Raw genomic sequence first — 24,648 nt, forward strand, 5'->3', positions numbered from 1 at the left:
TACAAGATGTGTGTTGTTGTAGAGTGCATGAGCAACTCCATAACTCTCTATCTCCCTGTTTTGTTTTCTAGGATAAATTACCACTATAATGACGTGCATGTGTCCAGTCTGAGGTGAGCAGCAGTCGTGACAGAAAGGCCCTAGCACTACAAACAACAGGATTGGAAGACTGGACCTCTACATGGACATATTATAGGCCTATAATAATAAAAAATGTGTGGAATGCAATTGGTTGCTTTGTATATTTTGTACTGTTGACCAAACTTCTTTCTTGGCTTAATTGAGTAGTATCAATGGTTACAGTATGAAAAATGTAAATGCTAAGAAATGCAGAGTAAACAGCTTGAGGTATGATATTCACGCAACAGTGATCAATGCACATTGTGTTAATAAGTACCAAAAATTGCTGTAACACAGGGGCGGAGCTATAGGCGCGGCTGGGGAGGCAGCTGCCTTAGGGCCCGCCCACCGTCTGGCGGGAGGGGGGGCCCGGGCCCCGGGCCCCCCCTCCGGCCCCGAGCCCAGGCCCGGGACTGAATGGAGTTGCCGTTCGCGTGTGGGACTGGATCGAACACAACTGGTGGTAACGGCAACTGGGACTGGTGCGTTTGTTTTGATTCTAGGCTCCTCCCGTTTTGCCAGTACTGTGGTACGAGTACGACTGATAGCGTGTGGTTTAGGAACAGGGCGTTTTGCACAAATCCAGCGCTCCCTTTCCTTGGCTGTGACGTAGCCACGTAAATCTCACAAGCAGCGCGGAGGTGATATTTTTCTCTGATGTCGCGTTCACGTTACGTGGGAAGAATCGGAAGAATCAGCTTCCGACTGGGAAAAACCATTCACGTCAGCCTCCTAGTTGTAATTCCTACTAGGACATATGGGATTTTTTATAGACCCCGATATCTCCCACTTCGCGTCACGAATTGCGGAAGTATGGATGTGGGCGTTTTGATCAAGTCAATGCGTGAAGGCTTCCTAGTTGTAGCAACGAGATGTCCTCTGGTTCTTCCGCTTCTTCCCACGTAACGTGAACGCGGCACAAGCAGCGCGGACGTAAACAACAAAGATGCCGTCGGTACTAGGAATAGTTTCAGAGGAAAAAGATCGCTTGCTATTTGTAATAAATGCAATGCAGAAGTTCCACGAGGAGGGAAAGGGGCAATAAGCTATAACACATCCAACATAATAAGTCACCTGAAACATCACCACCGCTACCATGGTGTATTAAAATCCGAAGACGCCGAGCAGCTAAAGGGGACATTTACCGAGGACCAGCACACAGTGTGGATATATTATGATTTAACAAGTCTTATCTGTCCAGGACGATGACAACATTATTGCAGGTAAGCTAACTAGTACTACTAACGTTATCACGCTAGCTTGGATGCTAACTAACGTAATGTGAATGAATGAATGAATGAATGAATGAATGAAAACTTTATTTAACAGATTGCAGAATGGGTACAATACAGTACGGCTCGTTAAGGGGATGCAGACCAGAGAAAGACGTTTGTCTTGTTTACATCAGGGTCCCCCATTTTCAATTCATAGTGATCATAGAAAACATATACGTTACCACCTAGCCACAATCTATGGTATTTCTAGGTTACCACATGGGTGGCGCACGTGAACACTTTGTGAATTATGTGAGGGTGTATCATGATGATGGTAATTTGGCACTTAACGAACGTTACCTATCTCTTTGCCGTTTTGCATAGTGCACTGCATAGTACCAGAGATGACAAAAGTTATGTGGTAACATAGGTCGCATCACTGCCAGTAGTCGGCATATTACCCAATTCTGACTCTGGTATTAGTCAACTAACGTACTGTTAGCCAGCTACTGTAATAACGAAACTGAAATATCTAATGATGATAGTCAATCATAAAGACAGAAAACACTCTCATCACAGACAAGCTGGATCTGGCCAAATACCTAAACATGTCATGGTGAATGAATGAAAACTTTATTTAACAGATTGCAGAATGGGTACAATACAGTACAGCTCAATACATACAATTGTTAAGGGGATGCAGACCAGAGAAACACTTTTGTCTTGTTTACATCAGGGTCCCCCATTTTCAATTCATTATAACATAATGACATACAGATAGACAGTAGTGCTACATCTATACATGACATACCAGATTTGCAAATGCAGTACTGTTTGTGATACGAAAAGAGTCCAGAAAAGAGAGTATATACATTTGACGTATTATTATTGTATTGTGATATGTTTTGTTTCATGTTGGATTTTTTTTTTTTTTTTTTTAATAATACAATAAATATCGGGGGGGGGGGGGGGCCCGAGCTGTCAATCTCGCCTCGGGGCCCGTGGGGCATTCCAACCGCCACTGCTGTAACAGTAGTAGTTCTGCCCATAGATATAGATAGAAAGTATAGAAAGTCACGCCTCACTGCTGACATCGACACATATCACAACCTCTTGTTAACATTCTCCAAAACCATTACTAATGCCAAAGCTTCTTTCTTTCACCATAGGATCGAGGCCTCTGCCAAGAATCTTCGCAAACTGCATGCTACCATGTCCTCCCTCCTCACTCCCCCCCCACCCCCCCCTCCCTCATCTTTCTCTGCCGAAGACTTTGCGATCTTCTTTGAGGAAAAAGTGGAGAACATCCGCAGCTCCTTCTCCCAACCCCCACCCATTCCAAATGCTGAATCGAGAACCTCATCCTTCACTCTGTCATCTTTCTCTCCCATTACAGAAGCCGAGACCCTGACACTGGTAACGTCGAACCGTCCGACTACATGCCAGCTGGACCGGCTACCTTCCCCACTCCTCCAGTCCATAGCACCAGACATCCTCCCATTCCTAACTGCAACCATCAACTCCTCACTCAACTCGGGGGTGGTCCCCACCTCCCTAAAACAAGCCAGAGTCACGCCCCTCATAAAAAAACCATCCCTGAACCCTACCGTCATAGGCAACTACCGTCCTGTCTCTCTTCTCTCCTTCCTTTCTAAAACACTTGAACGTGCTGTATCCAACCAACTTACTGCTTATCTCTTACAGAATGACCTCCTAGACCCTAATCAGTCAGGCTTCAGGACTGGTCACTCCACAGAGACAGCCCTCATTGCGGTCACAGAGGCACTTCACTTAGCAAAAGCGAAAGGCCTCTCCTCTGTCCTGATTCTCCTAGATCTATCTGCAGCCTTCGACACAGTCAACCACCAGATCCTCCTCGCGGCCCTCGCAGGAATGGGAGTGGCTGGCTCTGCGCTGACATGGTTGTCATCATACCTCAATGACCGCTCCTACCAAGTGTCATGGAGAGGGACCCTGTCGGCCACCCGCCCCCTGCGGACGGGTGTCCCCCAGGGCTCGGTTTTAGGACCCCTTCTCTTCTCCATCTACACTAAATCACTGGGTAACATTATCACGTCTCATGGCTTCTCCTACCACTGTTATGCCGACGATACTCAACTCTTCCTCTCCTTCCCTCCCTCAGATATCCACGTCTCTGAGCGGATCTCGGCCTGTCTGTCCGACATCTCCGCCTGGATGACGACCAACCACCTCAAACTGAACCTAAGCAAAACAGAATTGCTCCACCTGCCGGCCAAATCCTCCCCCCTGACCGACCTTTTCATCACAGTCGAGAATGCAGCTGTGACCGCGTCCCCGACCGCCAAGAACCTTGGTGTTGTCCTCGACGACCAGTTGAACTTCTCTGCTCACATCGCAGCGACAACCAGAACCTGCCGATTCCTCCTGAGCAACGTCAGAAGGATACGCCCCTTCCTGACAAAAGAAGCCACCCAACTCCTCGTCCAATCAACAGTCATCTCCCGCCTCGACTACTGCAACGCACTGCTCGCTGGCCTCCCGGCCACTGCCACTAAGCCTCTTCAACTCATTCAGAACGCAGCGGCCCGCCTGATCTCAAACCTACCGAAGTCGGCCCATGTCACCCCACTTCTTAGGGACCTGCACTGGCTCCCCATTGCTGCACGAATCCGCTTCAAGGCCCTTGACCTAGCATACCGTGCGGCAAAGGGAACTGCTCCCGCCTACCTCCGGTCAATGGTCTCTAACTACACACCCTCAAGACCCCTACGCTCTGCATCTTCTGGCCGCCTCAGACCTACTCCTATCCAAGCTCCGGGAGGGTCATCAAAGAGAAGTCGCCTATTCTCAGTCCTTGCCCCACAATGGTGGAATGAACTACCCACCCCAGTTAGGACAGCCGAAACACGTCCAATCTTTCGCCGTCGACTAAAGACTCACTTCTTCAACCATTATCTGAATTAAAAAAAAAAAAAAAAAAAAAAAAAATCTAACCCTAACTAACCATACTGTCATGCACTTGTCCTAATAAACTAACCTACACTGTAGCACTCAACACTTTGATGAACATTGTTACTCAGCTGATAGAGTTGTGCTCTTCCTGATGGCTTGTCGTACAGAACTTGTAAGTCGCTTTGGATAAAAGCGTCAGCTAAATGACTAAATGTAAATGTAAATGTAAATGTTCTGCCGTTCTGTCCCGCTGAAATCAAGTCGACAGGAAGCATCGCGGACGTTCCAGGGGATAGGGGTATGCGCGCATATGCCGTCTCTGGTCCAACGTTAGGGACATGAGCGTGGTGCACGGAAAACAGCGATGAGGTGAGTAGGGGGTATCTGCAGAGCCGCAGAGCCAGGCTGGACGGGTATAAGTGGTCTGGACAAGTATAAGTGGTCTGGACAAGTAGTTGCGAATGGGGGGGGGGGGGGGGGGGCGGGAGGGCGGGCGGGCGGGAGGTCGGGTACTGTATGGGTACTGTATTGTACCCATTCTGCAATCTTGTTGCAATAAAGTTTTCATTCACACTCAAAATCTGTGTTCATTTTTTATTTTGCATACTAATGTTCTGTGTCTTGAGTCGTACTTGTATTGAAAAACTGATTTTATATGTCTGAGGAGAAGACCGGTACTCATCATCTTCGTCTCCACAAAAAGAAAAATGACATGTGAAGTATGTTGTGTGCCAGGTTCAAACAGTGCTGTATATGTACAGTTTATTCCTACTCCTATCCAAGCTCCGGGAGGGTCATCAAAGAGAAGTCGGGTCATCAAAGAGAAGTCGCCTATTCTTAGTCCTTGCCCCACAATGGTGGAATTGTCCTAATAAACTAACCTACACTGTAGCACTCAACACTTTATGAACATTGTTACTGAGACAAAAGTTAAGTTTACTCTATTATTACTAGATCTGGTATGTCTAGATGTAACACTGTATGGGTACAAGTTCACTCTATTATTACATGTCTAGATGTAACATTACTGTCTATGTATAATGTACCTATGTAAACGAGACGAACCCCGCCCCCCCCATTCGCAACTACTTGTCCAGACCACTTATACTTGTCCAGACCACTTATACCCGTCCAGCCTGGCTCTGCGGCGCTGCAGATACCCCCTATTGGATGAGGTCCTCTTCTGAGGACACTCACTCCCCCCCCACCCTCCTGTTATTCTAAAGTCCACATGATTGGCCAAGGCCATCAGCCAATGGGACTAGAAAGGATATAGCCACTCCCACATCCCCATAGGCCATTCCCCCAGAACGCGCAGGCGCAGACCATTATTGACCTCTTCTGAGGACAACCCCCACCCTCCTGTTATTCTAGAGTCCCCACACGCTGTATTTGGCTTGTGCAGCCGGCATCGCGGACGTTCCAGGGGATAGGGGTATGCGCGCAATTTTCATAATTCCAAAATATTCTTATGATTCTTATTGTTTTACGATCAATGAAGTCCGGTTGTGCACTACAGTGCACATCTTGTAAAATATGAATATAGTTAAAATTAAGTAAAATATATATATATATATATGTTAAATGTTTAAAAAAAATAATACAAGTGACAACACTTTTTCCCCTGGTTCTCAGGATGATGTATTGTATTGGGAAAACAACACTTCCTCAAAACATGTTCAGACGTAAACCTCCACATTTGTCCCTGCGCGCTTCTTGGTCTCAACCACGTCCTCAGAGAGGGTTCAAATAAGCAGGCGGTTGGCCAGTTGCTACATTCGTTTGTTTTCTTACATACGTTACAATGAGTGGAAGAGGAAAGGGAGGTAAGGGACTTGGTAAAGGGGGCGCTAAGCGTCACCGCAAAGTGCTTCGTGATAACATCCAGGGAATCACCAAACCCGCTATCCGCCGTCTGGCTCGTCGTGGCGGAGTGAAGCGTATCTCCGGTCTCATCTACGAGGAGACTCGTGGTGTTCTCAAGGTCTTCCTGGAGAATGTGATCCGTGATGCCGTCACCTACACCGAACACGCCAAGAGAAAGACCGTGACCGCCATGGATGTGGTCTATGCTCTGAAGAGACAGGGACGCACTCTGTACGGCTTCGGCGGCTAGACTTCTATTCAACCCTAACTATCCAAAACCCAAAGGCTCTTTTCAGAGCCACCCACCTTATCATTGAATGAGCACACTCTACATACGTTTATTTGTGGAAAGTATTAAACTGAGTTGTCTCAGGCATAGCACCGAATTTGTTTTAGCATTTAATTTAATCCAGTCACTGATGCAATGCCTACGGTTCCTGACGTTGCTACTTAATAACTGATGGTGATTTTAATAGTGAGAAGACTAACGTGAAAGACGTTTCAGTGACTAGTACACTAGTCTCATCTCACGGCAGGGCTCCCTGAACATGTGTGAACAATTACAATTAAATTGATATGCCTCAAGATTATTCGTACAACACTTTGTAAGTAATATATTAGATTCAAATCTATTGAAATCATACAATGCAATTACAGTACAATGTAAAGAAGGCATCAAACTATAGTGCAAATATAACAGTTAAATGCAATAGTAATATGCTATACAGGTGAATAAACTCGCTATAAAATATATAAATGAGTACAACTGAGTAATAGTGCTAAGCAGATGTATGTACTGTACAGAGTTGTAGTATTAATATGTACAGTGATCAGCTATAAAGACACTAATATGTACAGATATAGTATTACAGGTATGTAAATCCCTAAAGGAACAAATAAAATAAACATTTTGTTTGGAAGTGTGGATTCGCTACTTGTAGGCACTGGAAATATTTTTTTATAAAACGCATAGTTGAGTTATTATACAATGTTTACGCGGTTTTAGTTTATTTGATTTATTTTAAAGGGACAAATACATGGTGATCTAATGCCTGTATCAGTGTAATACAATGAGTTGGTGTAGAAAGTACATGAATGCCCTTATTATAAATCCCTAAAGGAACAAATAAAATAAACATTTTTGTTTGGAAGTGTAGTTCTTTTTGTGTAGTTCTGAAAAGTTGTAGCAGAGGAGTGTGAGAGTGCAGTTCAGTGGTGAGTACAGGGTGGACATTTACCATGAATTGTATAAGCGCTATTGTAAAGTCTTGCTATGGGTTCTGTAATGGCCTTTGTTGTGAGGGACCAGATTGGGAGACAGTAAGATATTGTTGAAAGAAAAATGTAGATATGTATTTGAAACATTGATGGTGAGACTTTGCTAGTGTAAACAAATAGTTTTTGATTTGCCTTCTTGACTAAGTGCAATTGCAGTGACTTTTCCGTGTTCAATTTCACCATGGAAGTCAATGGAGAGAGGAGGCTGACATTGGGGAGTTGTGTTCATGACAGCACAAACATCAATAGTCATAATCATCTGTTTATAACATGGTGGTTACAATGTTGAGACTAGTTTAAACTAGTCTCCAGTTAGTTGACCTGGATGTTGTGGTACAACCAGGAGACTGGATCAATATAGAGTCTTAAGCACATGTTTACTTTTATTGAACAAATATCTTTACTTTTGATTATATATATATATAGTGTAGGTCTAGGATACTTTAATACTTGTATGTATACTTTTACTTGATTAGAAACTATTTAATGAGAAATACTTAAAATTGAGGACTTTTTGCAGTACTATTCTATTAGTGTATTTGGACTTTTGCTCAATACTTTTCCCAGCACTGCCAAATAATAAACCAAAATATTGTCAATGTTTACATTGTCTTATCATTCCCTTTGTATCCATGATGAGAGAGATGCATGTTCTATTAGCTTTACACACGTGCGCCACGCCCAACCAATCGTATCGTAGAAGCCACGCAGTACTATTTGCATCGACCTCCTATAAATAAGGCAGGAAACGTATTAAGCAACCGTCACCACTCGATTCTGATAAGCCGTCGAATATGCCTGAACCAGCCAAGCCAGCGCCCAAGAAGGGCTCCAAGAAAGCCGTCACCAAGACAACTGCAAAGGGTGGCAAGAAGCGCAGAAAGTCCAGGAAGGAGAGTTATGCCATTTATATTTACAAAGTCCTGAAGCAGGTTCATCCCGACACCGGCGTTTCCTCCAAGGCCATGGGGATCATGAACTCCTTCGTTAACGACATCTTCGAGCGCATCGCTGGAGAAGCCTCGAAATTGGCTCTCTACAACAAGCGCCGCACTATCACCTCCAGGGAGATCCAGACCGCTGTGCGTCTGCTGCTCCCCGGTGAGCTGGCGAAGCACGCTGTGTCTGAGGGAACCAAGGCTGTGACCAAGTACACTAGCTCCAAGTAAACTACGCTGTTCACTGAAGATTAACCCAAAGGCTCTTTTAAGAGCCATCCACTCTTGTCATGAGAGAGTTATTCCTATTATTATTCTCATGATCGTGCTGTTCATCAAAGTGGTTATGGAGTGCCGGCTATTTCCTTATTAAAATTCTCTATTTAAAAATGTCCTACATTTCGTTTGTACAGATATTATCATGGTAGGCTTGTCTGTCGGCAGATGGAATTGTATATCTTACTTATTGATTAATAAATGACTAGCAACTGTAATCATAGTTTGGATGGCTATTAAGTTGCAAATTATATATCAGTCAAAATCCTGTGATTTTTAGTTTGTTGACAAGTAGCTAGATTGGATAGAATTCTAGCTTGTACATCACAATTATACAGTAAATGAATATATCACCTGCTGTATTAGAACCTTGATCAATAATACATTATTGGTCTTTATAATACACATGGATAATGTTTATTTTAGCATTTTCAAAGTGGAAATGCTATTCGAAAAATAATACATTCCAGGCTCATATAATTATAATGAAAAAGATGAACCACCCCATACCTATGTTAAATACATTATTACAACAACAATATGCTTTTATAACATTGTTGACATCAAACGCCAGGAATCGGAAGTCTAAAATATGACTTCAGCAATACTGGTCATCGCCGGTCCCCTCTCCCTCCATGTTTCGCAGGATATGCAGCCTCCACATCTGGCTGAAATGGTACTCTGCTCATCAGGCATCCCCTATGGTTTGGACTTCAACAAATGCACTGATACACCACACCATGCTCTCTCCACTCTTTCCACTCGTAATGTTAATGCTTCAAATCTAGTCACAATTTATCTAGATGTGTGTGTCATACAACATAAAATCACAGATTTGGGCCTAACTTTTCTGAGCAGTATTTACCAATAAGGACACTTTTGATCAGCAGCTCAATCGTTTCTTTTGTGTTTCACGAGGTGCTTTTTTTTTTTAACCATGGTACCAGTCATTATATAAATGATGTACCATGGTACAGCCATAGTAAATGTAATGGAACCATTAATAACATGGTATAGTCCATTTTAAAACCATGATATCAATGGTACATGGCATAATTTTTTATCATAGGAATGCCAGGATACATTTTTGTAAGAGATGTTTTCTGATGATGCTGAGTTGAGCCGATGGTTTCCTCTTGTTTGGGCTACTAAACAGATGACACCAACATTTACACAGGACTGGTTCTCACCATGGGCCATGTGTATAAACCAATGCCCCACGATGGTACAGGTAGTAGACTAGAAACATACTATGTTTCATTCCTTGAAACATTTCTTCAGAATGTATCAACATGTACTACACCAATAGACACTAAAAATAGAGGCCTTGCATGGACTGTTTGTGTACTTCTTTCTTACATTATGATTTTATTATGATCCCCATTAGCTGATGCAAAACATCAGCTACTCTTCCTGGGGTCCACACATAACATATAAACATGTTACAGATAAGACATGTTCAGACAAGCAACCAAGTGGAATTAAAAATCAGAAAGTGACAATATACTTTCTATCAAACATATTACATGATAACGCATTCCTAATCATAATGGAATCATACATAGTACAATATACATTACATAACACTATATATTAAATATGCACTCAATTCACAAGCAGTGAGAAACCATATACTCTTACCACCTATTTGTATAGGCTACTAATATTCCTGTCACTAAAAATACAATAAAATAAAAATAAATGTAACTATGGGTATGTGTTACATTTACATAATGTGCAGACGTAGGGCAGTTGGATGTAGTTTCAGTTGTCTTTTAAAGCCTGTATTGTAAACAAAAAGCTAAATGTAGCTATGTTTCTTGTATACGGTACATACTCATAAAGGTAGGACTAATTTCAGTTTTTTTATCCATATATAGGCCACATTAAACCTTCCACTTACTCAAACGAAGTCGAGGTCACCCACACCACAGGCCACCACCAACAAAAGACTGTGTTTACCAACACCGAAAAGTCACCCATTTAAAACAAAACGCGTCACCCCAGATTACTCATCTTTCTTTCAGTCCCTTGCCAGGTAGCTCGGATCGCTGGAAAACGAGATTTTGTCGGATTCTAATTTACTCTAAAGAATTGTAAGAGATAAATACAAGAAACAAGTAGCTGCACAACAGTGGTGACGGCACACATTATTGTTTTGGAGCGTCCACAAATTAACCACGCTTCTCCAAATAGTGTGAGTCTGACGTTACATGTGTCTACTAGCGGGGACATTTGGCGTTAGATTTCTGCAATATTCATAGTTGTGTATTTTAACTATTTTATGCGAAGAGAAAACACAAGCGACAGAGCATTTTGACAGCACAGAGGAGGACCGGGCTGGTTGAGTCTACATGGCTCTCATGTAGTGTTTAAGACCAGCCCCCCGCCTCGGCCACACTATTAGTCTGTTGACGCTCCTACTCCTCCTAGTTACTACTTCAGCTTTTGTTTCGCAGCAGAGAACGAGAGAAGATGGCAGAAGTCGCCCCAGCTCCAGCTCCCACCGCTCCGGCTAAGGCTGTCAAGAAGAAGGCAGCTCCCAAACCCAAGAAGGCAGGTCCCAGCGTCAGTGACCTGGTCGTCGAGGCAGTATCTGCTTCTAAAGAGAGGAGCGGTGTGTCTCTGGCTGCCGTAAAGAAGGCTCTGGCTGCCGGTGGTTATGACGTGGATAAGAACAAGGCTCGTGTGAAGACTGCCATCAAGAGTCTGGTGACAAAAGGAACCCTGGTCCAGGTCAAGGGTACCGGAGCCTCCGGGTCTTTCAAGATCAACAAGGCTGAGGTTAAAGCCAAAAAGCCCGCAAAGAAAGCCGCTCCGAAAGCCAAGAAGCCAGCAGCCAAGAAACCTGTCGTGGCCAAAAAGCCCACGAAGGTGGCAACGAGGAAGCCTGCCGCCGCCAAGAAGTCTCCCAAGAAAGTCAAGAAGGTAGCAGCCAAGAGTCCCAAGAAGGTAGCAGCCAAGAGTCCCAAGAAGGTAGCAGCCAAGAGCCCTAAGAAGGTGAAAAAGCCCGCTGCGCCCAAGAAGGCCCCAGCTAAGGCTGCCAAGCCAATAGCAGCTAAGAGAGGAGCTCCCAAAAAGAGATAAGCGTTTGAACAGAACGTTGTCTTTAATTCAACAAAAGGCTCTTTTAAGAGCCACCCACCACTTTCATGAAAAGCAATATTGTACTCTATCTAGTGTTTGGAAGTGAAGGGGGCTTATCTTAGTATATAACTTGGTATTACTTTCAGCACGGCAGCAAACGCAACTTTACATATTATATAAATATGGAGAATATACCACAAATAAAATATAGATCAGATATAGGTTCTTAATTGGATAATGTTGATTGTTATAAGTCGGGTTTGATTAGTGGGTCCTACTAACGCAGACACTTTACCGCAACGAGTTGAGCCCTTTATTGTGGAAATACATAAATTGCTGTCATTATGGTGCATTTATGTCTGTGCGTAAATGACCGCTATGACACTATTGGAATGACTACGGGTGATGGCACATTAATGTAATTTCATCTATTCAGACCGGTTTGGATCATTTGTTGGCACATAATTATGTTCCCCACTACCTCACATTAAATATCTACAAGCAACAATTATATTATACAGAACAAGTGGAACATTGTCTCACACAAAAGGCTCTTATGGACTCCCACTATTTATATGAAACGGGCACGGCTACAAAACACGACCCGTACGCCCGTGCGTAACGACGATGAGCTCAACAAAGGCCCAACAATTGTGGAAATAAACTAATTGCTGTCATTAGTCAATTTATGTTCGTGCATGCTGTAATCTATATATATATAACCCTTACTATTTATACCGCTGTCCAGTATGAGTTACCCATAGTTTTTTTTCAGTTCAAATTAATAATCACTTGACTGCTATGACTGCTATATCATTGTATATATATCGTTAAGCCTTCAAAAACACAGACAAAAACACTGCACAGACTATACATTAGTTAGACATTTACTTATAACCAGCACTGTACAAGTGTACCCATTAGTGGACACCGTCAAATGTTATGCATTATGTGTTTATAGTCTTACATATGTCCGAGGTAACAACGTAAGTTACACAACCAAATTGTATTATGAGAAACGGAAATATTGCATTTTCAAGAAGAGGTGGGTGGCTCTGAAAAGAGCCTTTGTGGGGTTTGTCGAAGAGGCTAAATAATTTACTTCTTGGCAGCCTTCTCAGTCTTCTCAGAGTTATACTAAAATCATCACTTTAATTATGATATTTATACTACTAGCATCTCTTGTTGGCTAAAGCAGATCAAACAGCATGATAATATTATATTCCTTTATTGATCCCCTTGGGGACATTCGGTACCATAGCAGGAGGGGAGGTAAAACATGTATTAGAATAATACATACAGGTCACATAATTATATTACAGTGGATAGGTCAAAATGTAATAAAAGGAAGTGCATATAAACATATAAGCATATGCCCTCTGTTATTTTGCCCATGACTGAAACTAAGCCCATGTTCCCAAATTTGTTGATACATTTGTATCTGATTGTATCCCCCTTTCTCATAATGATATATCTATAGCCAATTACACCCAATCTATAATTGTCCTCTGGTAGTAGTAGGTTCGTCCGGGAACATGGGCCCTCATTTTGAGAAGCATCTTAGAAATGTGGGAATATATGCCCTAATTTTGAGTGAAAAGAAAATCTGGGGCTGTGGGACCATAGAGCTGACCCCCATGATGCAACACATTACATTGACCTCGATAGGGAAATTCAAAGTTTTACAGTAGAGTAAAGTAGTTTATATGGTCATCCGTGTCTTGTGTTAATTACAGCTCAATGAAATAAGGTAGCAGTCCCCATAAGGCGCGGTATTGCTATATTTTCATTTATATTTCATGGTGCTGTAATTAACACATGGATTTTCTCTCAAGGGCAGGTATAGTGGGAGGAATTAGCTTGGGAGTCAATACATTTCCATCTGTACGAGGTGCTTAATTTATGTCATATCAACTTTGCTATTTTGCCCATATTTTATTTTAGGAGCAACAATGTAACATACACTGAGACAATAGGACATTCTTTATTGGTAGTTTAAAATTCAGGATAACAAACTGGTTTTCAACTCAATGTTGCAGCAATCAACAACAGCTAAAAAGTAACCAATGACCATACACCCATAATAGACATGTTCCAATCATACATATAACTCAGAGTTAAGGGGCAATAGCCTTTTTTCTGCCCCTTCTCTCATTGAGGGCAGGTAGTGAGAGGAATCAGCTCAGCGACCACAGATTTCCATCTGGTTTCATGCTGAACTAGTTTGAGGGGCTTAACTCATAATGTCATTAACAGACTCAAACGTTGACACATCACTCGGGAGAAAAAATCAATCATGCTGTCCTTGTACATTTCTTTCCAAGTATTTAACATCCATTGAGTTGCTATTTTACCAATATTTATAGTTTATGGTTGTGTAGAGGCTGTGGCAGGTTTCCACGTTAGTATAATACTCTGAAGTGGAGCCAGGTAAGGGAAATACATTATTCAGAGCACAATTTTACAAACTACACACACAATGAGCTGTAACTCTGTGATAAGAGCCATACATTGCTCCAAATGTGTCACCTGTTGGGTCAGGTCAGTGCTACCAGCCCTCCTCAATCCCTCATCACATACCTGGTTTGGACAGGTTCAGGAGGCCAGGGTCGGAGTAGGGAAGCAAATGTTTCCACTTCTGATGATTCCTCTTCATCACGACTTAAAACTACTTTATTGATTAGTCATTTAAAAATAAATTATAGAAAGGAAAAGAGGAGATGGGGAGGGTTGAATAAATGTCTGGATGTAACAGTACTTTATCTGTATGTCATAAATGTTATGAATTGAAAATGGGGGGAAACAATTGTGTGTATTGAGCCATACTGTATTGTACCCATTCTGCAATCTGTTAATAAAGTTTTCAATCAATCGTTTCCATATTTGTTAAAACAGATTGGTGTATTGCATCAGTGATTATTATTATCAACTGATTTGAATACAAATCTACTTCCCAGGACAACCATTCTTTCTTTGACTGTTCTCAGCCCAGCTGACTGGTGAACATTATTGTCTATGTATAGCCTATACTGTCTTTCATTTTTATATAGCTAGATTCTGTAATATTTTGAGTTGTTTTAAGGTGTGAATTTGCCACATTGCTCCAGGTGGGGGTAGAATCAGAGTGGTTTTAAGTAGCTTTCATATTCTAATCACTGTTCCTCCTTCTGCAGATCACTTTCAGGTGGTTTCAATAGTATCCAGCTGCAGACCTCCAGCCAGCGCTTACAAGCCCCGCACATACAAGCACCGCACATAGCAACCCCTCGCTTCCATTGGCTGATTTTGGTGACGTGATTTGGGTCCCACCCAATGGCTGAGGTTCTGCAGACGCCTCTCTGATTGGTTGGGCTCCATTTCTGCAGCCCCCTCTTTGATTGGTTGAGCGAAGCCCCTCTCTGATTGGTTTATCTCGCCATGCGGTAAAATGCGGATGTAATGTTATCATCTCAAGAAGATACAAATAAATATACTACCAGATTCGCGTTTATAACGTTATTTCGCGTGACTTCGCGGTTTATTCATAACGTTATGCACATTTCACAACACAGCCAGCTGTCAGAAACTGTACATTGTAACGTTATATGTTTATTCACGTAACGTTATTTCACGTGACGCGTTCAACTTGTTTACACTCCCCACTTACTGAAACTGTACCATGACGCACTCCCCACTTAACCCAGTTAATGCCTTAACTAGACAGCTAACAATATAACATTTAGATTAATTAACCCAGTTAATGCCTTAACTAGACAGTTAACAATATAACATTTAGATTAACACAGTTAATGCCTAACTAGACAGTTAACAATATAACATTTAGATAGAGAGGCTGGTGGTCAAGTCAAGAGTTTTATTTGTCACAAGTTGTTTATTTGCATACACGTTTATGGGACAGTTTTCTACACCTGACTGAACGGTCTGGGGACAAATGATTAAGGTGGGGTTACAATGATATCAAGGATGAATATGAAAAAGGGGATCTGATCTGATGGTACTTGTACTTTATAATGTGTTATATATGTATGTACATGGATTTTATGTCCGGATGGTATATCTATGGAATGGTCACTGTCTCTATCACACTCTCATATGCGCATGTTTAGCCGCATACAAGTATCTAGGATACACATATTCGTATGTGTACATAATAGGTTTACACACACTCATATGCACAAGGCTAAGTTATACATGTCAGGGGCACACATACATGCACATACTCACTTATAGGAAATAGGCATACACACACCTACATATACACATAGTTGAGGTATAGGCTCTCACTGACACATATGGGGGATATACATGTACATAGGAGACACACACATACGTAGCTGAGACGCACATATATATGCACACCTGAGATATACACTCACATAGGGGGCAGAGGCACACATGGATACGAGACACACACAAGAGATAGGAGTACAGTCGCATACCTGGAAGATGCACACACACACACATGTGAGGCATGTACACATGCTTACGTGATACACGTACCCACATACATATGTTGGAGACACACATGCATGCATGCTATCATGCACACCTACATGTGTCTGGGACGCTTTCTCTCACATGCAATATGGAGAAGGGTGGCATCCCGATAGAGGATGCAGCACATACCTGCTCGCAGGTAGATCGGTCTACATGCAAAGTATATATATCAGGGATGTATACGCACAATGTATAGTATAGTATTTTTCTTTTTTTCGTAAGTATTTTTTATTTTCCATGTCAGTTGTTAATGTATTTGTATGAGTCCTTTACATGTTTTGTATGTTCTTACAAAAAAGAAAAAGGCAAATCTTGGAAGTTGCATATGGTGATGTGGAAAGAGATGTTTTGAATATTGGAGAGATTTGTGCAAAAAATATAAAAAAAAAAAAAAAAAAATGAAATGCGGGTGGTCGTGCCCGCAAAGATGTGCATAATACAATAGTAATAACATATAATAGAATCCAATAGAACGACATTGTGCAATAAAACAAGTAAACAGAGTAGGGCATATCGGTATATGTACATAAGTTATTTACAGAGCATGGTAGGACATGCTAGGTCCTGTGGTAGTGCAATATTAGCTACGGATGAGGCACTGGGTCTTTATGTACATGCTATATTGGTGGTCAATGTCACTTCGGATTGCTACGACACATCTCTACTGCTTGTGACAGGCTGTGGTGCGTTCCAGACTTTACTCCTGTTGGGAAACTATAGCGATGGTCTGTGCTCACCACACTTTTCTTCGGCCTCCCCGCAGCGAGCTGTCGTCGACCCCCGAGCTTCATTTTACGACTGGCAACAGAGGTGGGTTGAGCCGCTATACTTGGCCCAGCACGGTTAGCGACTCGCCTGAGTGCGTGTGCACGTTTTGATGCATGGCTGATACCAGAGCGGCCGAAGGTGTGTAGCGCTGACAGCAGCTTGGAGGGATTCCCCTTCAGCTGATTGAAGGTCTTTATCATGGCTTTATCATCACCACCCTCTGTAGAGCCTCTTGCTCTGCCTTTGTGCAGCTGGATAACCACACAGACTTCACACAGACTGTCTGTACAATACTGCTGTAGGCCTATAATACTTATGTAAATAAGTAAGGCAATTGAAATATATCTGCAGTACAGCTCAATACACACAATTGTTAAGGGGATGCAGACCAGAGAAAGACTTCCGTCTTGTTTACATCAGGGTCCCCCATTTTCAATTCATCATAAATGTACAGTTCCCTCCCCCTTGTATATATTTACTGTATGTCACAAATGTAACAGTACTGCATGGTCTGCATCCCCTTAACAATTGTGTGTATTGAGCTGTACTGCATTCTGCAATCTGTTAATAAAGTTTTCAATCAATCAATCAATAAATCAATAAATCAATAAATCAATCAATCAATCAATCAATCGGTCACTGTACCCATTCTGCAATCTGTGATTGATTGATTGATTGAAAACTTTATTAACAGATTGCAGAATGGGTACAATACAGTACAGCTCAATACACACAATTGTTAAGGGGATGCAGACCAGAGAAAGACTTTCGTCTTGTTTACACCAGGGTCCCCCATTTTCAATTCATCAGGACATATATGACATACATGACATACAGATAGTCAGTACTGCTACATCTATACATTTATGACATACCAGATTTGCAAATACAGTACTGTTTGTGATACAGAAGGAGTCAAGAAAAGGGAGTATATACATTTGACGTAGAAACTGTACATTGGAGGAGGTTGGGTGGGGGGGGTTGGGTACACTGGGATATTGACAACCATACTGGGTAATTTACATTGGAGGTGGTTGGGGGGGGGGGGGCACACTGTATAAACAAGTAAAACTGTACATTGAGGGGGGGGAGACTCTGTACAAACAAACAAAATTGTACATTGGATATACTGTTAATAAAGTTTTCAATCAATCAATCAATCAATCAATCAATCAATCGGTCAGGTCACGTGTACCCATTCTACAATCTGTTAATAAAGTTTTCAATCAATCAATCAGGGCCTGTGGTCACGTGTACCCATTCGGCAATCTGTTAATAAAGTTTTCAATCAATCAATCAATCTGTTAATAAAGTTTTCAATCAATCAATCAATCAATCAATGAATCAATGAATCAATCAATCAATCAATCAATCAATCAATCCCGCAGTGCAACGTGACCCAAATCATACGGCAATCTGTTAATAAAGTTTTCAATCAATCAATCAATCAATCCCGCAGTGCAACGTGACCCAAAATCACGTGACCAAAATCAGCCAATGGAAGCGAGGGGTTGCTATGTGCGGGCTTGTATGTGCGGGGCTTGTAAGCGCTGGTCTGAAGGTCTGCAGCTGGAAGCATCTCGGTGGTTTAGCCTCCTTATTGCCTTGTTCCAGACAGGTTATGTGGGCTAGACATGTTGTGTAGATGTTGGGGCCAAGAAGACAAACTTGCAGAGGAACCCTATTGGCCAAAGCTCAAACCCTCCCCCCACACTTTGTCTCGGCGCACGTTGGCCTCAACAACGTCCTCAGAGAGGCTTGAAATACGCACGGGTTTGGCCAACTGAAACATTCGATCATCATCTATTCGTGAAAATGAGTGGCAGAGGTAAAGGCGGAAAGGGACTTGGTAAAGGAGGCGCTAAGCGTCACCGCAAAGTGCTTCGTGACAACATCCAGGGAATCACCAAACCCGCTATCCGCCGTCTGGCTCGTCGTGGCGGAGTGAAGCGTATCTCCGGTCTCATCTACGAGGAGACTCGTGGTGTTCTCAAGGTCTTCCTGGAGAATGTCATCCGTGATGCCGTCACCTACACCGAACACGCCAAGAGAAAGACCGTGACCGCCATGGATGTGGTCTATGCTCTGAAGAGACAGGGACGCACTCTGTATGGCTTCGGCGGCTAGACTTGTATTCAACTCTTAACTATCCAAAACCCAAAGGCTCTTTTCAGAGCCACCCACCTTATCACCGAATGAGTCAATTATACGTTGTTAAACTTGCTACATTAATTTATTGTAATATATAACTTAATTCCAAAATTAAGAAACTGAATTTTCTCCAAAGACTTCGTAAACGTCAATCCAGTTTTTACAACTATTGGGTCAGACTGAAATAGAATGCCTTACATTCTTAAATTACTACACTGCGCATTGATTGTTTAGCCAAATTGGGATTTTCTTTCAATGGCACAAAGTAAGACTAATATTAACGGTTTGTCCAACAGGCAGATCGCTGATCCAATAATGAGAATAGGTCGGAAAACATCTCTCCTGCTATAAAGGCATCATAACAAGCCTGGTATTATTATGTTAGAGGTTATAAGACATTCCAATAATCCTGTCTAAGGTTATTATTCACAGTATAGTATAGTGACATGGTTTTATATTGTCGGCTCTGTGGGGCGCGCCTTATACGCTGATATAACAATATCTACGTTGTTATTATAATTGTCTTTCACCGCTTACGTTTGCGTGTATCATTGGTGGAGAGATCGTATGAAAAGTTCGGCAACAATGTAAACCAATCCCTATTATCTCTGTTAGTCCTTCTCTGATTGGGTGATAATGCACGGAGCCATATTTGACCAATAAGCACGAACCTTAGTGAGGATATAATGACGGTTCTTCAACGTATTTACCACATTATTCTGTGTTCATTTTCTAGAATAAAGTAAACTACATCATGAGTGGACGAGGCAAGACCGGAGGAAAGGCCAGAGCCAAGGCCAAGACTCGCTCCTCTCGCGCCGGGCTTCAGTTCCCCGTGGGTCGTGTCCACAGACTGCTGCGTAAAGGCAACTATGCTCATCGTGTTGGAGCCGGTGCCCCGGTTTATCTGGCCGCTGTGCTGGAATATCTGACCGCTGAGATCTTGGAGTTGGCTGGAAACGCTGCCCGTGACAACAAGAAGAGTCGTATCATTCCCCGTCATCTGCAGCTGGCCGTGCGTAACGACGAGGAGCTCAACAAACTCCTGGGAGGAGTGACCATCGCCCAGGGTGGTGTGCTGCCCAACATCCAGGCTGTCCTTCTGCCCAAGAAGACCGAGAAGGCTGCCAAGAAGTAAATTATTTAGCCTCTTCGACAAACTCCACAAAGGCTCTTTTCAGAGCCACCCACATATTACAGAGAAAGCAATACTTCTATCTATAACCATGCCTATTATGACTATTTACTGTCTTCACACCTACAATTTACACCTGGGCGCAACAAATTACCTTACTGAATAATCTTGGTATAGTCACTAGTTAGTCGCTTTGAACAATGCACAATTCTATACCTACATCTAATATATCATACAATTCATAATACCATGTATATAATGTTATACCCTGTGTAATCACTTCATTAAATATCGCTATCATTTCATATCCCTATTGCACTACTCTTGTTGGATGCCAAACATTTTAGTTGTGCTGTATTATAATGGCTACATTTGAATCGAATCTAAACCCTCATTGATACTAAAATAGACCAGGAACCACCTTTGTTGTCCCAGGAACCCACATCTGAGAATATATTTATTGGATATGATTTAGTCCAGAATTCCATAACTGGTGTGGAGATACCAGAGGAGAGAGTGAACCCAGAATATTATCATAATACATTATTTAATTGTTCTAACTTCTAGCGGAGAAGTGGTTCACAGCCATATATCCTTCTGTTTTTAACTGAATCACTTTCATTGTTTTCAAATTGTCCCGGAAACTAACACGATTTAATTAATAAACAAGGTATAGAGATATGTGATGACATCGATGTCACTATTCAGATCCTAATAATGCACCTGCATAATATGTGTTTGATTATTATGATTATCCAGATGATAAAACCTGCTTGTGAGTTTAATCTAGGTTATATTCCCCACTAACGTTCGTGCAAGGCTGATTCTTATTGGTCAAATATATTTTGTGCATCATCATCACCCAATCAGAGACGGACGGAGAGGAGGTTGGGTTTACATTTTGGCGGACTTTTCATATACCTGTCCACCAATGATAGACGATTTAGGCGTTGGAAATGAAATGATAACGGCGACACAGATATAGACCAATCAGCATAAGACGCGCCCCCACTGAACCGACAATATAAAGCCATGTTTTGTAGTATTGTGTTACATTATTTCCTTCTATCTTAGAAAGAAGTAACCGAAGTAGCACAATGGCTAGAACCAAGCAGACTGCTCGTAAATCCACTGGAGGAAAAGCTCCTAGGAAGCAACTTGCTACCAAGGCTGCTCGTAAAAGCGCCCCGGCTACTGGTGGTGTTAAGAAGCCCCATCGTTACAGGCCCGGTACCGTGGCTCTGAGAGAGATCCGTCGTTATCAGAAGTCCACCGAACTGCTGATCCGCAAGTTGCCTTTCCAGCGCCTGGTGAGAGAAATCGCGCAGGACTTCAAGACCGATCTGCGCTTCCAGAGTTCCGCCGTCATGGCTCTTCAGGAGGCTAGTGAGGCTTATCTGGTCGGTCTGTTTGAGGACACCAACCTGTGCGCGATCCACGCCAAGAGGGTGACCATCATGCCCAAAGACATCCAGCTGGCTCGCCGCATCCGTGGAGAGCGCGCTTAAATAGGACTCCTCGTATATTCACTACCTAAAAGGCTCTTTTAAGAGCCACTTCAATAACTATGAAAGTATATTCCTTATTCAATTGTGTGTGTGTGTATATATATAACTCATTCTTTAAAACAACGCATAGTTTAGTTATTATACAATGTTTACGCGGTTTTAGTTTATTTGATTTATTTTAAAGGGACAAATACATGGTGATCTAATGCCTGTATCAGTGTAAGTTGGTGTACAAAGTACATGCATGCCCTCACTATAGTTTTGAGTATATAACTCCTAAATGGCACATGTAGAACTAGACTAAATCGGTTGATAATCATCCCTCGAGTTCTAAAATATAAAATAACATCTTGGAGTGTAATTTTGGAATGTAATTCGATGAAAGCCCTGTGTCAAGAAGAGAGTAAAGCAGAACAAACTCATGGCTGAAACTCTTCTGCCCTCTACTGGCCAAATGAGAACTTAACCCAAAAACTATAACTTGCATACTCATACTGTGATGCCTTGAATTCATTCATACTTTGGTTTCTTCTCGCATATCTCCACTGTGGTAAACCTCATAAATTGTCACAATACTTGATGAATTGAAGTTAATGGAGATTTGGAGCAAAACATCTGTTTACAAACTATTTTACAACTTGCAATCCAAGTCTCATGCAGTTGTCCATGAGATGTCTGTCGAACAAGCCAGCTATATAGTCCATGGGCCAGAGGCCAAAATGTCACTTGTCGGTGCCACTCAGGGTGAATAAACTTACATATAATTTTCTCAAAGATCGATGCCTGTAGATGATATTTTTGTATGATAGCCCTCCCAGAGTGGTAGCTTTATCATAATTATCAAGTCATGAAGTATACCTACCCCCTCAGGAAATTGCATTTCAGATGCTGGTGCATATCCTGCTTTAGACTCATGTAGAGGACATCTGTCAATGTTTCACAATATTGTGTTTGGTATCATTTTAAAAGGGGACTATGTAATCTTTCATTCAAGCTAAGATGTGAATCTTTCTGATCAATATAGAGGTCACTGGAGCTCTTTGAACAGTCAACAACACACATTTCTACCCGATTTTCGCCTAAATGATATACTATCGTTTAGCCTTGTTTCATCTAGGAGCAACAGAGACACAAAATACAATATCTGCAATACTCTCAGGACCGTAAGGATTCAGGAAATGTATAATATGCCTATACTATTTCATTGTTACAGGTCATTGTGAGCCTTAAATTAGAAGAGCAGTATTAGGCTCCTATTAAACTATACAGAACAGCCACTATAGTCTAGAATGGAAACATAGGTCCACCTGCATAGGGTGAATTTTCTTTCACCACCTGTTTTTTTTTATTAATCCTTGGAGTGTCTATTTTAAGATTCTGACAGGTAACAGGTTGGAATAATGTCCCATGGGGTTTATTTTTAACCCTTTATTACACCTATCCTGAACCAAAACCTGAAAAAGAAGAAAAAGAAAACAGCATAACTTTTGAAGTTAACAACATATAGAGACAAATTAAAACATTTTCCCAAACTAGTTTGACCCAAGGAATTCAGTACAATTGTTATTTTTAAGATTCAAACACATCTTGATTAAATTTCAGGACAGAAAAAGCAAAAAACGCTCTATTTTCCCTTTTTACTGAAATGTAGTGCATTGGACGAGATCGATTTAGGTTAATATTGGAAATAGTATTGTAATAAAGATTGTCTCCATGCTGTTATGCCCTAAATATTATAGTTTTGCATAAACAATTATATAGAGACAAATTAACACATTTTCCCATGCGATTTTGATCAGTGATTTATTTATTGTTAAGGTTCAAACTATATGTTTTCATATGCACTGGATATCATGGACTGGATATCTTCTTTGTTGACTCAACATTCAAGTATTTTTTTCTATTTGTATTTTATACCCTAAACTACTAATCATCATCATCACTAAAACAATTGTCAAAGTCTATCTCTTCGATCTCCATCTCTTCCTCCGCCTCATGACACTCGTACTCTCCATCCTCCTCATCCATGTTATTTTTTGCGTAATCTGCCTCCTTATCAAGAGCTTCTTGCTCTTCTGACTCCACTTTCTGGGCCAGTACCTCAACAAGAGAAGGACGGAGGATGGGTCCAACCGTCGAGACAGGTTCTAACACCTCCTCATCCATTGTTTTTCCCAGTCGATACTTTGATCATAGGCTTTGGGCCTCTTGAATATGGGCTGTTCTGCTCTTTTGTAGCAGGTGACTATGAAGTTGGCTCGCTGTACATGTGGGATGAGACAGACCTTGGGGGGAGGCAGGCGTTCAATGTCTACTTTGGAGTTTGTATAAAATACAAATAGAAAAAAATACTTGAATGTTGTGTCAACAAAGAAGATATCCAGTCCATGATATCCAGTGCATATGAAAACATATAGTTTGAACCTTAACAATATATAAATCACTGATCAAAATCGCATGGGAAAATGTGTTAATTTGTCTCTATACTATAATATTTAGGGCATAACAGCATGGAGACAATCTTTATTACAATATTATTTCCAATATTAACCTAAATCGATCTCGTCCAATGCACTACATTTCAGTAAAAAGGGAAAATAGAGATGTGATATACGTTTTTTTCAGCATTTTTTGCCTTTTCTGTCCTGAAATTTTATCAAGATGTGTTTGAATCTTAAAAATAACAATTGTACTGAATTCCTTGGGTCAAACTTGTTTGGGAAAATGTTTTAATTTGTCTCCATATGTTGTTAACTTCAAAAGTTAGGCTGTTTTCTTTTTCTTATTTTTCAGGTTTTGGTTCAGGATATGTGAGGTTTCTGTCCTTGCCTTCTCACTCGTTCTGTTCCTTTAACCACCCTCGCTTTGTTTTCATT

The 24,648-nt window shown here is 41.6% G+C and overlaps 6 protein-coding genes across 6 annotated transcripts in view; all 6 read left to right on the plus strand.

Moving 5' to 3' along the window:
• Positions 1–6,072: 6,072 nt before the first annotated feature.
• Positions 6,073–6,384, plus strand: LOC311247173 (histone H4; the record flags this gene model as incomplete). The annotated part of the gene is made up of 1 exon (XM_084337509.1): positions 6,073–6,384. One exon carries the CDS (start codon positions 6,073–6,075, stop codon positions 6,382–6,384), a length of 312 nt encoding a protein of 103 aa, XP_084193635.1.
• Positions 6,385–8,206: 1,822 nt separating this feature from the next.
• On the plus strand, positions 8,207–8,581 carry LOC311247042 (histone H2B-like; the record flags this gene model as incomplete). The annotated part of the gene is made up of 1 exon (XM_084337332.1): positions 8,207–8,581. One exon carries the CDS (start codon positions 8,207–8,209, stop codon positions 8,579–8,581), a length of 375 nt encoding a protein of 124 aa, XP_084193458.1.
• Positions 8,582–11,101: 2,520 nt separating this feature from the next.
• LOC311246792 (histone H1-like) overlaps positions 11,102–24,648 on the plus strand; it is a gene marked incomplete at both ends in the record, with an annotated part of 57,152 nt that continues 43,605 nt past the window's right edge. The window contains one exon of the mRNA XM_084337041.1: positions 11,102–11,654. Within this exon, the coding sequence (XP_084193167.1) occupies positions 11,102–11,654 (553 nt within the window). The remainder of the gene's footprint in view (positions 11,655–24,648) is intronic.
• Positions 18,794–19,105, plus strand: LOC311247144 (histone H4; the record flags this gene model as incomplete). Its single annotated transcript, XM_084337460.1, has 1 exon — positions 18,794–19,105. The coding sequence occupies one exon, from the start codon at positions 18,794–18,796 to the stop codon at positions 19,103–19,105; it is 312 nt and encodes a 103-aa protein (XP_084193586.1).
• LOC311246975 (histone H2A) lies at positions 19,884–20,267 on the plus strand (the record flags this gene model as incomplete). The annotated part of the gene is made up of 1 exon (XM_084337248.1): positions 19,884–20,267. One exon carries the CDS (start codon positions 19,884–19,886, stop codon positions 20,265–20,267), a length of 384 nt encoding a protein of 127 aa, XP_084193374.1.
• Positions 21,362–21,772, plus strand: LOC311246909 (histone H3.2; the record flags this gene model as incomplete). The annotated part of the gene is made up of 1 exon (XM_084337152.1): positions 21,362–21,772. The coding sequence occupies one exon, from the start codon at positions 21,362–21,364 to the stop codon at positions 21,770–21,772; it is 411 nt and encodes a 136-aa protein (XP_084193278.1).

Source organism: Notolepis coatsorum, assembly GCF_963971535.1.
Source record: "Notolepis coatsorum genome assembly, chromosome: 2".
In the NCBI taxonomy this organism is placed as follows: Eukaryota; Metazoa; Chordata; class Actinopteri; order Aulopiformes; family Paralepididae; genus Notolepis; species Notolepis coatsorum.